At 47.6% G+C, this 17268-nt stretch overlaps 5 protein-coding genes across 5 annotated transcripts; 4 read left to right on the top strand and 1 right to left on the bottom strand.

The window, feature by feature from the left end:
* Positions 1-147: 147 nt before the first annotated feature.
* Positions 148-1108, top strand: RPS11A (ribosomal 40S subunit protein S11A; the record flags this gene model as incomplete). The annotated part of the gene is made up of 4 exons (XM_044845311.1): positions 148-158; positions 398-573; positions 737-975; positions 1040-1108. 4 exons carry the CDS (start codon positions 148-150, stop codon positions 1106-1108), a joined length of 495 nt encoding a protein of 164 aa, XP_044711227.1.
* A 674-nt stretch (positions 1109-1782) lies between these two features.
* FPOAC1_000699 (uncharacterized protein) lies at positions 1783-2755 on the top strand (the record flags this gene model as incomplete). Its single annotated transcript, XM_044845310.1, has 3 exons — positions 1783-2174; positions 2229-2271; positions 2324-2755. 3 exons carry the CDS (start codon positions 1783-1785, stop codon positions 2753-2755), a joined length of 867 nt encoding a protein of 288 aa, XP_044711226.1.
* A 2464-nt stretch (positions 2756-5219) lies between these two features.
* Positions 5220-10068, top strand: FPOAC1_000698 (uncharacterized protein; the record flags this gene model as incomplete). Its single annotated transcript, XM_044845309.1, has 5 exons — positions 5220-5534; positions 5586-6242; positions 6293-8174; positions 8223-9460; positions 9511-10068. 5 exons carry the CDS (start codon positions 5220-5222, stop codon positions 10066-10068), a joined length of 4650 nt encoding a protein of 1549 aa, XP_044711225.1.
* A 2558-nt stretch (positions 10069-12626) lies between these two features.
* Positions 12627-14929, top strand: FPOAC1_000697 (uncharacterized protein; the record flags this gene model as incomplete). Its single annotated transcript, XM_044845308.1, has 4 exons — positions 12627-12849; positions 12909-13142; positions 13199-14288; positions 14341-14929. The coding sequence occupies 4 exons, from the start codon at positions 12627-12629 to the stop codon at positions 14927-14929; spliced, it is 2136 nt and encodes a 711-aa protein (XP_044711224.1).
* A 370-nt stretch (positions 14930-15299) lies between these two features.
* Positions 15300-16584, bottom strand: FPOAC1_000696 (uncharacterized protein; the record flags this gene model as incomplete). The annotated part of the gene is made up of 2 exons (XM_044845307.1): positions 15300-16091; positions 16144-16584. 2 exons carry the CDS (start codon positions 16582-16584, stop codon positions 15300-15302), a joined length of 1233 nt encoding a protein of 410 aa, XP_044711223.1.
* Between the last annotated feature and the right edge of the window lie 684 nt (positions 16585-17268).

Below are 17268 nucleotides of genomic sequence, written 5' to 3'. Positions count from 1 at the left end.
CCATTTCACGCGTATTTGTTTACTTTGGGCTGGGGCTGCCAGGGGAGGTGACCAGGGACCCACGTCGTCAAGCGCTGCCACTCTAAAATCACGGCCAGAACTGTCGCCGATTCACGTGATATTCAGCCACCTTTTTATCACGTGAGAATGTGGCGCTGGTTTGCACCGCCATTTTTTGGATTTTGCAAGCCCTAAGCAAGTTCACGAAAAGTTGATTTTCTGCCCTACTTCTCCAAAAACTACTGTCCGCCTTAGCAGTCTCAACCTCGCCCTCCCAGCTCAACCTATACGCCATTTCCCCACGGTACCTGCCTGAGAAGGATAATTCAAGATGTCAGTCACAGCGAAACGAATATACGATATCGAAGAACGAATGAGTCGCTAACCTTTCCATCAGGGCGACCGAGTTGACCGTCCAGTCGGAGCGTGCTTTCCAGAAGCAGCCTCACATCTTCCAGAACTCGAAGACCAAGACCAAGTCTACCCGACCGGGCAAGGGTGGCCGACGATGGTACAAGGACGTCGGTCTGGGTTTCCGAACCCCCAAGACCGCCATTGAGGGCAGCTACATCGGTACGTGCGATCAATTTTGAGTTTGGGAAATTTGGAGGACGAAAATCGAGAACGAATATCGGCATACGAAATAACGAAGTGGATGAACGAGCATGGGAACGGCAGGAGAATGCAGGGAACAACATGCATTGAAGAGCGCATTACTAACATTTCGACCTTGTAGACAAGAAGTGCCCCTTCACTGGTCTCGTCTCTATCCGTGGCCGTATCCTGACCGGTACCGTCGTTTCCACCAAGATGCACCGAACCATCATCATCCGCCGCGAGTACCTTCACTTTATCCCCAAGTACTCCCGATACGAGAAGCGACACAAGAACGTTGCCGCCCACGTTTCTCCCGCTTTTCGTGTCCAGGAGGGTGACCAGGTTACCGTTGGCCAGTGCCGACCTCTGAGCAAGACTGTATGTTTAGCCCGAACGTTTGGAACCACTATGTGTGAAGAATGATTGCTAATATGAATTCAAGGTCCGCTTCAACGTCCTGCGCGTCCTGCCCCGAACCGGCAAGTCTGTTAAGAAGTTCTCCAAGTTTTAAGTTGGGACTATCCTACCTTCTGGCATTTTTTCGGCGTGATAAGCATCAGGGCAAATGGAAAGTTTCCCCTGAAGGGTCGGGCACCGGATGTTGCGTTGCAAATGGTTGTGCTATAGATGCAATCGCGAATAAAAAAAGGATTCACGAAGACAATTGTTTTGGGTTCATGGTTCAATCGGGCGTGATATGGCTAGGAAAAGGGTCGTCATGATCTCAAGATTACGTTCATACCTTTGACTATTCACCGACCAAAAAATGCCAGTGCCTTGTGAGGAGCTGATGATATTTGACTTGTGAGATGCTGTTGCGTCTGTGATGAAGACCCCATTCATGATAGATAAGACACAGCTCGAGTCTTGGGGCATGAGGTGTCAATTCACTTCAGAAAATAAAAAGCGACGACAACTTATGACCAAACTCTCGTATCCGGGTCGAATTCGTGAATGTCAGCTGCCATATAATCCTTGATATTGTAATTCAAACTGTATCTGAATGGGTCAACGTAATAAACGGTGTTGAAACACAGTATTGCGTACAGTGCTATGTTTTTGTTCACACCTCCACTTTATCCCAGTTGAAGCAGGTATGCTGAAAGTTTGGAGGGACAATCTCAAGTTCAGCTTCAACCAATTATTCTACCCTCGACTCCCACTAAACCCAGCGCATTTTTCACAATGGGTTGGATATCTTCCATTCTAGGTACCGACAAGTCGGCAGATCCGCTAGCAAAACTCGATCCCAGCCTTCGTGACTTTCTAGAAAAAGAATCTCCCCTCAAATACCCAGCGAACCACCCCACGAATCCTACTGAAGCAGTTCAGCAACCCAGCAATACCAATGCTGCTGTAGCAGATACACCAGAGCAAAAGCCAGTTGCTCCCTCAGCTAGCTTGTACAAGGATGGACGATATGCGCATCTATGGAAGAACTACCGACCGCTTGCCGAGATTGAAGCTGAGACAGCATCTGATCATGACAAACTGATGGGTGTACTGGAGGCATACAAGGAGCGAAAAGAGGCCATTGGTAAAGCGGCGTTGGAGAACTGCGCCGAATATCAAGAAGAGTGGGTGAATTGCATGAAGCATGGAAGCTGGGAAGACCAAATACAAATGTGCAGAAATCAAGTGCGCAGGTTTGAGAGGTGCTACATGATGCAATCGGTATGTCGCTCATAATTGGTACTTCATATTTAATCTTTCTAACCATATATAGAGATTCCTTCGTGCGTTGGGCCATGGCTCAGTGGTGGGTAGATCACCCGATATAGAGGAAGATATCCAAATGCACGCCGATGCTCTCTACCAAAAAATGATTAAGCACGAGGAGGCGGTAGAAAAAGCCAAGGCCGAAGGTCTCCCTGTTCCTGTTTTCCAGACAAAACTACCAAAGGCCAAGGACGATTCGGTCATGCCCACGGAAGAGCTCCAGCAACAGTGGAAGGAACAGTTGGACAAGCTACCAGCTGAGGAGCGTGTAGTTGAAGAGGCTGCTCTTCGCGCTGATCTTCAAGCCAAGGCTGAGGTCGCGGGCAACGTCCAGAAGATCTGGGAGAGCCAGGCGGAGCAGAGGAAACAAAGACAAGCAGAAGGTAACTCCACGTTTGGAGATTACATGGCTTCGCTGTTTGGAAAGTCTGGAAAATAAAATGGGTGTGGTGGGAAAACGAGACTTGTATAAAATCTGTATATCATGATGAATGTTTGATAGGAGGCAACATTATAACTGGATGCTATATAAAAGCAAACGAATTCACTTTTCATAAAACTGGAAACTGGCTTTTATTCCCTTTTTTACATACCAAACGTTAGTTAGTACCTATATGTCTATCGGTAGTCGTATACCTGTTCTCTATTAAACATTTCGCATAGCTTAACCACAAGAATCAATCACAACAAAACATCAGAATATGACCTTGGAAGGATCAGGTATCCACTGAATTACCTCGAAGGCTTCATTTACACAAGGCTAGAAGAATTATGATTTCAACTGAAAAGATACCATTATTCACAATTTGTTGGTTCATATCACGAAATCTACCCTGTACTACAACAGCATGTACCATCGCGATGCTTAGCGACCTAGTAGGTAGCAGAAAAAATAATCTCCTAAGTCTTAGGTTATAAAAATAAATAGTCTAAGAGCTATAGTCTAAGGAGCATAAAGTGGTCTACTAATTTTATCTCTTATGCTCCCAGCAGCTAATTTTTCTGATACCCTGAGGCCTGGTACTGATTATTTACCTGCAGCTTCCCTTATTCCTATCACTGTGGAAATCATTATAACAGCGATTGACAAAGTGGTTTCCCATCGTGATCTCCTGAGTTTATAACTTCGATATTATTGATATTCTAAAGAATATCGTCAAGTGAAATAGTGGTATATAACCATGAGTCAATATCTCGGAAAGCACCCTTAACACCAACTTAAGGCTTCAAACCATATGGTGACAAACAAATGGCGAAAAAGCCGAATGCACATGAACCGTTGTTATGAATCATTGACAACTTCAGCAATTCTTCCTGATTTGCACCGTCTGCAAACCTCAGAAAATGAAATGCATGTCTTCAAGTGACACGATTGTGTTATCTTATGCAGTAAATTGAGGTCGACTGGTGAGTCACGCCGATTTAAGAGCTTTGCATGGTTTGTTGAGGGGTTAAACAAGAGAATAGTACTAGGCAGAGTTGCCAATCAAGTAAGTTAATGTGAATGCAAATATGCAGCTGAGAGGGCGGTCGTTCTCGATGTAAACTACCTATGTCGGTATCTGCTCTGTATGGTCTCAACCCGTTGCTTATCAAGCTCAGTGGAGTGATGTAGTCATATCGTTGGAGGTCCTTCCTTAAATGGCTGACCGGGTCCACTTTCCAATGCCTGGTTAAGCAATGCACGGGCCAAAGCATCCTGGGGACGGTTCAATTCCACTGCACTGGCACCAAGTGGGGGTTAGCCTGACCTGCCCCGACTCTTTGCATCTTACATCTTTTTCCGTACCTACGTCGAACAGTAACATTCATCTTCTTGGCAGAGACTCTCTAGCTTCAGAGAATCCTCCATCATATCCAGACTAATACCAGGCAGATACATACAAAAGTTCATAGTGCCTGGACGAAGATCCGAGCTTCCCAAGGCATCAACTCTACTGCCTATCTCTGCCACTTCTTCCAATCAAACCGTCACTGTCACTTGAAATGGCATACACTCTGTAGAGTAGTCTCCGCCAACGACGCAGGATCGCACACTCCCTCACTGGATTGGTCAGCTCGAAAAGACCCTGCATTGTCACTCATCATGGTGGCTGACGAGCGGTCTGAATGCCGGCCTCACTTTGCTCTTGTTCACTAACACAAGGGACACAATTAAGAGCTCCATCAACAAGCATTGCCCGATAACACTGGTGTGCACATGGAAGTACACTTGTTACTTGACCAAGATAATTTTTACAATGTGCTTGTATCGACGCACTGCACATCATACCTTGCAGTAGAATCCCACCATACTCTTTGTGGATCATTGATGCCTCGCCGCGAAGAGTCACAGGCAGTCGTTTCCTTCTAAAGGAACTTTTCAAATTTACTAACCTAGCTTCCCAACCCCATGATGATACACTCTTACAGGCGATATCTCAAGCAACCCAACCCTTATCCCTACAACACCCCTCAATTCGCCTATGCACGACCCTGTTCGAGCGGCTGTTTAATAAAGCAAAACTTTTGATTCTCTAACCTTGTCTTTCTGACGTCTTGTTTCGTTGACTCAATCCACCCAAACACGGAATACGGCAACATACTATGGGTCCCGTCTTTTTTCCATAGATTTTAGGACCAGCATCAGCCAGCTTATTTATTACATTTACGAAATATGACTGACCCGAGAGTGTTTTATAAAGACTGTTGAATCCTTGCCACTTTCTCCTGCATCATACTGCTTCTTCCCCTTTGTTTCTATCTCGATCTAACTGACAACTGCTTCTGGTGTTTATTCACAAGGTTTCAACAGCCTGCCAAGCATAATTGTACAAGAGCGGACAGCGACAGACATCGCCATCTGGCGTTTCGCGCCATCGCCTTCCAGAACGCTCCATTTACGGCATTGCTCGTGCATCATCATGGTTGTCGATAACCTTGATGTTATCCTGACCGGCACAGGTCTTGGTCTTGTAGCATTGGCCACTACACCCGCTCTAGTCGCAGTCATCGATCAACTGCGTAAGCGAACCCCCAAGGATAACTTCTATGAGGATATCGATGGGAAAAGCACACCACAAAGCATTGCCGCTTTTTCAAACCGGTTGCCCAAGATCTTGATTCTGGTCTCATCCGCCACAGGCCTGGGAACGTCGATCGCTGTATCAGTATTGTCATCGCTTCACGGCCCTTCAAACGAACTATTGCTCGAGAACTGGCTTCTTACTGGCGCCTGGGTGAGTAGCTCGAGATTGGTGATTTTCAAGTGAGACTGACACTTCTAACAGCTTCTGATTGCCCTCCATGCCATTTCGTTGAGTGCTCATCATTCGCCTGTAAAAGTTCACGACCTTGGACTCTGGCTCCTGTTCTCTTCAATTACCGTTGCCGCTATCACCGTGGCTCAATTGATCAAGGAAGCTCGGTATGCTCCCCATAATAACACTGCTCTTTTGGTCCTTCGTGCTGTAAACGTTGGGGCTGTCATCCTCCTCGGCTTCTTCAGTGTGTTACTTCCACGTCGGCCTGACGTTTTTATTAAAGACCGCAAAGTTGACGGCCAATGGACCGTATCTGCCTTCAACCGCTATACGTGGTCATGGATTAGCCCTCTTCTCCGTGTTGCGACCCAGAAAAATGATCTCGACGCAAGTGATGTCCCTTACCCAGACAGGACTCTTCGAGCTGCAGGACTAAAAGAAGACTGGTTTGTGTCCAAGCCTCAGAACAACCTCTTTCGCTCGGTGCTTTGGGCCTACAAAGGTCCGTTTTTCTTCCAGTTTTCTATCACTACAGTTCGGAACCTCCTGGCTCTTCTGCCTTTTTGGGCTATGTTGCGAGTCATCAACATCCTCGAACAGCGAGATATAGGGCTATCTGGATCATCGAACCTGGAACTCTGGGTATTGGTATTTGCCATGGCTGGTTTTAACCTTCTAGATGCTGTGAGTTTCTCTTGCTCAGTTTCATGTAAAGATACTAACTCGTTTCAAAGTGGGTTGAGGGATGGGCATTTTGGTACTCGTTCGCATGTATCGCTCTGCCTGTTCGGTCTCAGCTTTCAACGCTCATATTTGAAAAATCACTTCGACGCAAAAATGTGAAGTCGGCAGAGAAGTTAAAGGATTCCCACGCACCTCAGGAAGCACCTGATAAGAAAAAGGAGGACGAATCCGACGAGGGCTCTAGCGTTCTCAGGTCAAGACAAGCCACCGTAAACCTCGTCGGTGTAGACGCTTTACGAATCTCAAACTACACCGGATACCAATTTCTGATTTTCAACAGCATCTTCAAGTTGTTCTTCTTTTCCTTCTTCCTGGTCCGACTGATTGGATGGATCCCCTTTGCAGCTGGATTCTTCGCATGGGGTCTCACTCTTCCTGCCAATACTTTCTTTTCTAGAGAACTACTCGGAAGGTCAGACAAGCTGATGAAGCTTCGTGATGAAAAGCTTGCCGTGGTGAACGAAGCCTTGCTCGGTATGAGGCAGATTAAATTTGCCGCGCTCGAAAGCCGCTGGGAGAAGCGCATCCTGACTATGAGAGAAAGGGAACTTAAGACCCTCTGGGGACTCTTTCTCGTTGATACTGGTCTTTTTGGATGTTGGGTCATCAGCCCTATTCTCCTTGCTGCAACGTCTCTCGCCGTCTACGCTATTATCAACGGTCAACTTCAACCATCGGTCGCTTTCGTGAGCATTGGAATCTTTAAGGCCTTGGAGGTCTCCCTGGGTGTACTGCCGGAACTTATCACAATGGGAGTGGATACTTATGTTTCTCTCAATCGAATCCAGACGTACCTCAACGGTCCCGAGATGAAACACACGTTGTCTGAAGGAACCGAGGTGTCCTTTGAAAATGCGAGCATCGCTTGGCCTGAGGACGATGAGAAGTCTGATGAAGACAGGTTTGTCCTCAGAAACTTGAACTTCAGCTTCCCAGCTGGTGAACTATCCGTTATCTCTGGAAAGACCGGTACCGGAAAAAGCCTGCTTCTTTCTACTATCCTTGGCGAGACAGACATTTTGGAAGGATCTGTTTGTGTGCCAAAGACCGTCTCTCCTCACGAGCGACACGATGCACAGGCTCACCTGGGCGACTGGATCCTTCATGGGTCTGTCGCCTACGTTGGACAAACTCCTTGGCTTGAAAGTGCATCACTTCGTGATAATATCTTATTCGGTTTGCCCTTCATTGAGGAGCGTTACAACAAAACCGTCGAGGTTTGTGCTTTGAAGAAGGACCTGCAGATTCTTACAGATGGTGACAAAACTGAGCTCGGTGCCAACGGTATTAATCTCAGCGGTGGACAGAAGTGGCGAGTCACTTTGGCTCGCGCTATCTATTCTCGTGCTGAAATCTTGGTTATGGATGACGTCTTTAGTGCTGTCGATGCACACGTTGGTCGACATATTTTCGAGAAGTGTGTCACGGGCGATATTTGTAAGGGACGAACAAGAATTCTTGTCACCCATCATGTTGGCCTGGTCCAGTCGAAAGCCAAGTATATTGTTGAGCTCGGTGAAGGCGTTGCTTTGCACTCCGGTTTGGTAGCGGACTTTGTCCGCGATGGGACATTGGATGAAATCAGGCATCATGAAGAAACCGCACAGCAGTCCTCAGAAGACGAAACGATGGATTCTTCTACTGCTGTCAACTCTGAGGATGTCTCTGTCACCGACCCCACTGAAACGAACGAAAACATGCCACTGCAAAAGGTGCCTTCGAAGACCGCTAAGCAATTTATACAGGACGAGGCACGAGAGAAGGGTATGGTGAAGAAGCACGTATATCTTACTTATCTCAAAGACAGTGGCGGCACACTCATGTGGAGTGTATGTGCAGTCGTCTTTCTTGGCTTTCAGATTGGAATTCTTGGTACGTCTCAAAGTCTCTGAGTATTAGATGCCTTGCTAACAATGTCAGGTCGGGCTTGGTGGCTCCGAATTTGGACTGGTGATGTCGATCAAAGTGTTTCTACCGGTAGCCTCCAGCAACAACATGGTCATGCCTCCGTCTTTTCGCTCCAACATTTCCCATACAGTTCTGCACCCGAGCTCAGCATCACCAAATCCCACTACGATCTGAAGTATTACTTGTGGGTCTACATCGCAATCTCATCCGTTACAGCAATCATTGGTACTTTCCGGTTCTACTGGGCGTATTACCTTGCAATCAAAGCGAGTCGGTCACTTTTCGAAAAGATGCTGTTTACAGTCCTACACACACCACTGAGATGGCTCGATACCGTTCCCGTTGGCAGAATCCTAAACCGATTCTCTTCGGATTTCAACATTATCGATAATCGCATCACTTTGGACTGGACCCAGTTCATCGCTGGCCTTTTGTCTCTGGTTGGTGTATGTGTCGCCGCTTTCTTTGCATCTGGTATCGTCATTCCCCTAGCTATAGCCTTGCTGGGACTTGGTGCACTTCTGGGCAACAGATATCTTTATGGTGCACGACCATTAAAGCGTCTTGAAAGTAACTGCAAGTCGCCTGTCTTTGAGCTCTTCAACGCAGCGCTTGCGGGAGTGTCCACTATCCGAGGATACAAGAAAAACCAGGTCTACATTGACAGGATGTATCAGAAACTCGATACGTGGGCAATTATTACATCTTACATGTGGCTTGTCAATCGCTGGATGGGCCTGCGTATGGGTCTCATCGGTACACTGTTCTCAACAATTGTTGGCATTATTGTTATTGTGAGTCCCAGTATGGATGCCGCGCTTGCTGGGTTCACCCTATCATTTGCAATGGACTTTGCCGAGAGCATCCTCTGGACAATTCGAAACTACGCTACTATGGAACTGAATATGAATGCGACAGAACGAGTGGTCGAGTATACAGAACTTGAGATGGAGTCACTCGAGGGGGAGAAGCCCGCTGCTGCGTGGCCTACTTCGGGAACTATGAAGATCGACAACCTGGAGGTCTCATATGCACCTGATCTGCCACCTGTTCTCAAGGGAATATCTTTCGACGTTAAGAACAATGAGAGAGTCGGTGTTGTAGGACGTACTGGCGCTGGAAAGTCGTCCCTGACACTTGCCTTATTCCGGTTCTTAGAGGCTCGTTCTGGCAGCATTTTCATTGACGGTCTGGATATCTCCAAGGTTGATTTGCATAGCTTGAGATCCCGTCTCGCCATTATACCTCAGGTATTCCCCATCACTAGCTACCGTATGACACAAAACTAACACAATCCTAGGACCCTGTGCTTTTCTCAGGCACTATCAGATCAAACCTTGATCCTTTCGAGGATAATACAGATGACGAGCTCCGCGAATCTCTGACTCGTGTCCACCTTGTGGGTTCTCAGCCTGCTACTCCTGCAAATGAACCCTCGTCGGCAGCAACATCGACACTCGCTGTTAAGAACACAAACATTTTCCGAGACCTCTCAAGCCCGATCTCTGAATCTGGAGGTAATCTCTCGCAAGGTCAGCGTCAACTTCTATGCTTGGCTCGTGCCATTGTAGCTCGACCCAAGATTATGGTCCTGGACGAGGCCACCTCGGCTGTTGATATGACTACCGATGCACTCATTCAACGCAGCATTCGGGAAGAGTTCACGGACAGCACATTGATCGTCATTGCACACCGTCTGAGTACCATCGCTGACTTTGACCGTATTCTTGTCCTTTCCGACGGTCAAGTCGCCGAGTTTGGAACACCAAAGGAACTTTGGGAACAAGAGGGCGTGTTCCGCGATATGTGCGATAGCAGTGGAGAGAAGGAAAAGTTGAGACAGACAATATTTGGTTGAGAGTGGAAAAAAAAATATGATATAGATATAGGGGGTTCGAAAAGTTGCTTACAAGCTGCAATTGTCGATATATATTCAGGAAGACCAAGATGGCAAATGCAGGAATGTTTGTTCTACTTCACTTCTCACTGTTAGTTCGCTATAGAGCTTCCAGATAGCACCGTTTTGATGTTGCCCCCTCCTCGGGGTATCAGAAGAATTGACCGCTGGGAGCATAAGGGACGAAATTAGTAGGTCACTTTATGCTCCTTAGACTATAGCTCTTAGACTACTTATTTTTATAACCTAAGACTTATCTAGGAGGTCATGGATGGTAAGTCCTTTGCTTGCCTCAAAGAGCCAAGGAGAGGCGGTTGACCAGGAAACAGCTGTCTAAGATCTAAGAGATGCAGAATACCTCATCACACCTATCGTAAGCAGGGTTAAGATAACCGTAACGAGATTGCAGTTCACAATGACGAGAGTGACCAAGCAACACCGAGTCACGGTCTAGAGTTGAGAGCTGAGGACAAGTATCATGTACAAGAATAATTTACACGGGTAGACCTGGTTATTATCCCTGTTGTGTTTTTATAGGTGTACAACAAGTCAGTCGGTGTTGAAGGATTTTGACAACAGGACAATAGGACCCATTGTAGTCTCCATAGGTAGTGATTGGAATTCAGGCCATTGGCAGCTCGCAGATGATCAAGCTGTATAACATGATTGGCTCTACAATTCAAGTCCAACATGTAGGTATGCAACATCAAACATTCAGCCGGTAGATAATGGATGGTCATGTCTTTGCTTTCTCCTGGCGTACAACTTCCCCCACTTGGTTAGCACGTTCATTTTGACTGACATCAGTTGGCTCGAATGTGATACGAGAACCTGCTGCTGATCGGAGCTAATATACAAAAAGTCTTTTGTTTCCTTGATGAGTTTTGTCTAGTACGTATTCGTGAAGTCAAGTGTCTTTCAGAAGGGAGCCATGGTTCAAAGTCAACACCACAGGGTACAGTGCTGCAAAAGAAACATGGATCCATATTCACAAAGGCAGCCAACCGGAATTGAAACACTTGTTTTACATGTCTTGTCCTGTCTCTTTGTGTTTCCAGCGGCTAGTTTCCGTACTTTTATCATCGGATGTCCCATACTGGAGGTAAGACAAGACGCTGTAACAGCGGCAGGATAAAGAGGGAAGTGGGCATTAGAGTTTATGTCATTTTGATGAATCATTTTTTTTTTCGTTTCGTAACTAACTATACTTCTCGTCCTTGTCTAATGTGTTGTGATACTCGCCTCCTTTCAGGGCCTGATGAGCTTTGGCCCCCATCAGTTGCCTCCTCTCGACCAGGCTTGGTATTACTATCTACCACAGGTGTCAGTGCCTGATAATGGAACTGTCCAGTCCATAGGATCCTGGCAGAAGAGGCGATCTTGTTGAGTAGACGTGGTAGGTTCCAGTAAATATTTAAATACCTTGCGAGGCACTGGATCGTGATGCTGTACTATGTACTCAGCAAGGTTTAACAACTCCTTGGTGCAGCGCTTGGCTGCGGCGCAACTGTGTTGGGATTGGATCCAAGTATGGATACTGTAGGCTGCGTGTCCACTGAGACCCATCGTTAAATCTGATCCGACTTGCCTGAGCCTGACTAGAGTACCTGACAGTGAGAGTGCATTGCATTGCCCTGCCTTTCCCCCTCGTGACATGCATCTTTTACGCTGCTCTCTATTGGATCAAGGTCCCTCGTTAGCCAGCCCATGTATGTGATCGCCCGCGCATCCGCCGCAACTTTACTAGGCAAATGCAACTAAATTTGAAGTAAAAACTTCCACCTACAGTGCCCTGCATAGGCCAAACGCTCTGTGCCTCGTGCCTTGTTCCTATGACGGGAGAGTGCCCGAGATTTGAATTGGTTACAGTAAGTGTCAGAGTGAGAATCGTAAGAAGAAACCTACTAAGGTACTAAGGTAGGTGTCGGAATAAACCTCAATCGTGCCGTTTGCTCCCCTTTTCACCCCTTCTTCGCTTTCGCTTCTTTTACATCTCCCCTTTCTTGTTCTTGTACCAAAGGTCACTCAATCGAAAACCAACACTCAACTCGTCTATCGAACTATCTTACTTTGTCTTTCTCCCCCTTAGCTCGTACAGCATCTAAACAGCTTGGCATCCGCCTTAGTACACCTGCTACTAATCAAAGCCTTCTAAAAAGGTCCACACCAGCTCCAGCCTGGAGCTCTCCACCATCAAACTTCCATGCCCGACCCGTTGTTACTCTACTACAGAACCCATTACTATTAGTCTACTACCAGTTTGCCGATTCCCATCCATCACTGCCGATACCATCGATAATACTTAGTTACCAAAAGAAAAAAAGAGTCCACTTTCGTCCTTGACTTTCTTTTTCTTCTCTCAATTTCCACATCCGGTCTTCACATTTATTGACTTCCATCATACTCGAACAGTGTGGGAGTAATTGAGCTCTTCTTGTCTCTTCTCCCACAGCCTCACTAGGCCTCTCCCTACCTATGCAGCTTCCTTCATATCCTGATCAACCAAACGAACCGTCGCGATGAAAGCCGCTCCTCTCATCATCAATTGGCACGACCAAAATGCCCCCGTATATTCAGCTCACTTCGAACCCGCCGGAAAGGGTCGCTTAGCTACAGCTGGTGGTGACAACCATATCAGAATATGGAAGGTTCAAGTTGATGGCGAGGACCGAAAGGTCGAGTACCTTTCAACTCTTTCCAAGCACAACCAGGCCGTCAACGTTGTTCGTTGGGCACCCAAAGGTTAGTCTATACTAATGATTTCTTTTCCTTCCGCTCGTTGCTGACATTCTTATTTCTAGGCGAGCTTCTAGCCTCTGCTGGCGATGATGGCAACGTGATTCTCTGGGTACCAAGCGAAACGCCCCAAACAGCCTTCGGTTCCGATGCCCCAGAAGACAAGGAGTCATGGCGAGCGAAGCATATGTGTCGATCTAGTGGTGCTGAGATCTATGATTTGGCCTGGTCTCCTGACGGCGTACATTTCATGATCGGCAGCATGGATAATATTGCGCGAATCTACAATGCTCAGACAGGTCAGCAGACAACTACAATCAATTCGATATCCGGCAGTCTCTAACACAACGAATAGGTACTCTGGTGCGCCAGATCGCCGAGCACAGTCATTATGTCCAGGGCGTTACCTGGGATCCTCTTAATGAATACATTGCGACTCAATCATCCGATCGATCCGTTCACATCTACTCTCTCAAGACCAAGGATGGCCAATATACACTCAGCGCAGATGACAAGACCCCCAGACTTGCCAGCCATATCAAAGCCGATCTCCCTCCCCGACGAATCTCTTCCAGCAGTCCTGCTCCTCCTGACTTTGGTCATCGCTCTTCGCTCTCCGTCCTCGACCCTCCACCCTCCATCGGATCACCTGTGCCTTCTGCACCGGGTACGCCCACCTCATTTGCGCTTCCCATGAACCCCCCGAGTGTTGTTAGCCACAGTCGCCGGTCTTCCTTTTCCTCTCGACGATCTGTATCGCCGGCGCCGTCTATGCCTCTGCCTGCAGTCATGCCTATGGATCCTTCTCCAAAACCTTCCTCGGCTGTCAGCAGTGGCATGGGAATGAAGAATGCAAATCTCTACGCCAACGAGACCCTGACATCCTTCTTTCGACGACTCACTTTTACACCGGATGGCAGCTTGCTGCTGACTCCGTCTGGACAATACCAAAACCAGCATCAGGCCGAGAGAGACGCGAAACCCACCTATGAGGTGATCAACACTGTCTATATCTACACACGTGGTGGTATCAACAAGCCTCCGATCGCCCACCTGCCTGGCCACAAGAAGCCGTCTGTTGTGGTTAAGTGCTCGCCTATATTCTACACGTTGCGCCAGTCTCCTCCAGTGACACGGAACATCACCATTGACACATCTTCCTCTGAAGAGCCTATCCCAGCTCTTCCAGAGCCTCTTTCTAAGCCATCGCCGGCCCCCTCGATCATGGAACCACCCCCTCCACCAGCGAACACATCTGAAATCAAACCATCGGGTGTAGATGCGGCTTCAACCACACCAGGCCCGAAGCCTGCGTTTTCGCTTCCTTATCGTATGGTCTATGCAGTTGCTACACAAGATTCGGTTCTTCTTTACGATACCCAACAAAAGACCCCTATATGTGTTGTTAGTAACTTGCATTGCGCTACGTTTACTGACTTGGCATGGTAAGTTGAACCGCTACTCAGATTGTTAAAAGTATACTAACAAATCAACTAGGTCGAGTGATGGCCTGACCTTGATGATCTCCTCATCTGACGGGTTTTGTTCTACTCTATCATTTGCAGCTGGTGAACTGGGTGAAATCTACAAGGGCGAAGTTGGTCCTCCTAAGCCTCAAGCAACTGCGTCGTCCAGCCAGAGTACCCCTCTGCCTACGCCAACAAATGCGTTTGCACCGCCTTCACCGTTCCCCAATGGCTCACATCACCAACATCGTAACTCAGCGAGCTCACTGACGGCACCTTCCCCCCCTCAATCGGCTTCGGTTGCTTCTCAGCGCCCGTCGTCTCCTGCTAGATCGAATTCGACATCGTCAGTTGCCACTATCACCACGCAGGCCAGTACTGTGCCTGCTGCTGGAGTAGTTACCAACCCAACTCTTATTTCTGGCAACGTTCCAGGCATCGCTGCAACAAACTCCGGTAAGGTGACGGGCGTACCATTGACTACACCTCCCGAAACACCCCGAAGTGCCAATGCTACCGTTGCAGGCAACAAGCGTGAGGCGAGCGAGAGCGAGAAGGAGGACGCCAAGGAGCCTAAAAAGAGGCGAATTGCACCAACCCTTGTGGAACCGAAGAGTTGATCAGAGTCTTTTGGAAGAATGCGTAATACTGTGCCTTGAAAAGGGTGTTTTGTTTCTTTGTTTATGCAGTGTTTATTCGGAAACGGAGTGAATCCGTCTACGGTCACGAAAATCCGTGATTTAGCAAGCATGGAAGGGCGTTTAACGAGTCTGATTAAGATGGACTGATTTGAAGCGTATCACAACTACTGGGAAGTTGTCTGGGTCAACCTACAGGATAGGGTCTTTGTTAGGTATGGGGTAGACGAGCTATGCAGCCATACACATGCACGGCAAAGGGGGCGTGGCATTATGCCTGGGTATTCGTATAGTGTAGGCAATAAAATTTGATAAAAATGCCTCAGGGCTTCTCCGTTTGCCTCATGAAATCTTAGTTTAATACTGGTTTCCAACCTTTACGCTGAACAAAGTGTTCAACGCCCTCATCTTGGAGGATGTCGGCGCCTCGCCGTCCTGTCACAACACTGCGCTCATGGTCCGATCCGCGGACATAGAATGGATATGACAAGCACACATTTTCAAGCTCTTGGTTCTCCGTTCTCGTGGAGTCCTCTGGTTCCCAGACTGAACGGCCTTTAGTTCGCTTCTCAAAAAACCCACAGGCCAGGCGATCTAAAGAAACATACCATCGTCGTTGGTGTATGCTGCCGATGGTATTGGAAGCCCCTGGATATGCATTCGTCTTGCGTACCTCTTCGTCTTCTAGTTCGCGTATCTCACGCTCCATGGCCGAGAGGCTTCCTGCGTTGGCGTCTACATCAGCGCTCGCAGGGACATCCTCACTCCCATCAAATTCATTCTCACCCTCATCACTCGCCCCAGGATGTGTCTGGGTTCGCGTGCGGGAACTTCTTCGTTTCCGAGGCGTCCTCCCACTTTTCCCTCTACAAGCAATATCTTCCGGCTTGGTCAAGCGAAGGTCCAAGACGTAAGTTTCAGGTAAGCGAGATCCGTGCAAGCGGATACGGATTTTTCGGGCCTGAAAAGCTTCATGTAGAAGGGCTTGTGGTGTTGATGTAGAGGATGATGCTGGTGACGATGGCGGTGACGATGGATCTTCGGATGGTGAGTGTTTACTTTTTCGCGGTAGGATACTATAAGTTCCCGTGTCCCAGATGAGAAGAGAACCAGTTGAATTTGAAGCGGTTTCTATAAGGTGGTTCTCAAACATGAGGCTTAGTATTCAGATAAAGAAAAGGGGGTTGTTCGCATACCCATAGGCAGTGTATTCGTGTCTCGGTTGCGTTCCTATTCAACCGCGTAGAGTTTGGGTCACCTGGAAGTCCATACATAATGGCCCAACTAACACTACTCGTCTCGTTGATTTGGAGGCGGAGATCATAGTGGGTGCCTGCAACAGGATGGTCATGCTGATGGATGACAAAATGAGCGCCCTGAAGACTCCCAGCGTTTGCGGTGTATAGTGACGCATATCTAGATATCGACACTGCCGTTGGAGAGATTATACGTTTTGAGAGATGGCTCTTAAAATGAGAAAGGTGGTCATCTACAGTAGCTGAGCCGGACTCTATTTCAGCGGTTGTTGGTGGTCTTGATTTTGAAGGCGATGTTGAGTCCAGAGACCATTCAAGGTTTCGTTTCTTGATGAATGGGTTTGGTATAAGACCCGGGCTTGGTGGTCGTTTCCCAGTCATAGTCTTGCTGTTATTGTTGCTGCTGTGCTTGTTGATATCAAGTCGTTCAAGCCATTAGATGATGATTGGCCATGGAGCTACCATCTTTGCTTTTTATGGGTTGCATCTCAGCCAGCCTCCTTCTTACAACAATCAAACCTCTCAAGATGTAACAACAGTGATATGATCGGATTTTATGTATGGGCTCTGAGTATTTGCGAAAGCATAGATCAAACCATGGTTTTCAGGCACACAACCATCTTTCGTTTTAAATCATGACGAGGTGCATAGAAAGATGCATTGTATTGACGTAAACCCGATAAGATCATCAACACTCAATGGAGGTGCCGAAGACCTGTGGCGAAACGGGAAAGCCTCACATCACATGGAAAGTTTTCAACCGGTTAGCCCAACGGACAAGGCCAAACGGTTTCTGCAGAAGTGAGAGGAAAGTGACTGCAATTAACAGTCAGCATGGTCGGAATGCCAATTCTTTTACAGCATGTTAGCCTAAGAGAACAGAAATAATGTCTAGACTTTAAACAATTATGATCGATCCCCAGCTTGCGGCAAGCACTCTGCACTCTTACTTCCCCAAAGGGTAAAAATAACGAATGTACCTAGGTAGGAAGGCGGCAGGCGGGGCCCAGACTCTAACCTGCCGAGGTCTGGCTCCTGCTTTTCCGTCCCCATCTCGTGTCGCCC

The sequence above is a fragment of the Fusarium poae genome, chromosome 1 (genome assembly GCF_019609905.1).
Source record: "Fusarium poae strain DAOMC 252244 chromosome 1, whole genome shotgun sequence".
NCBI lineage: Eukaryota > Fungi > Ascomycota > Sordariomycetes > Hypocreales > Nectriaceae > Fusarium > Fusarium poae.
Note: the sequence above shows the minus strand (reverse complement) of the source record. Positions and strands in the feature narration are given on the sequence as shown.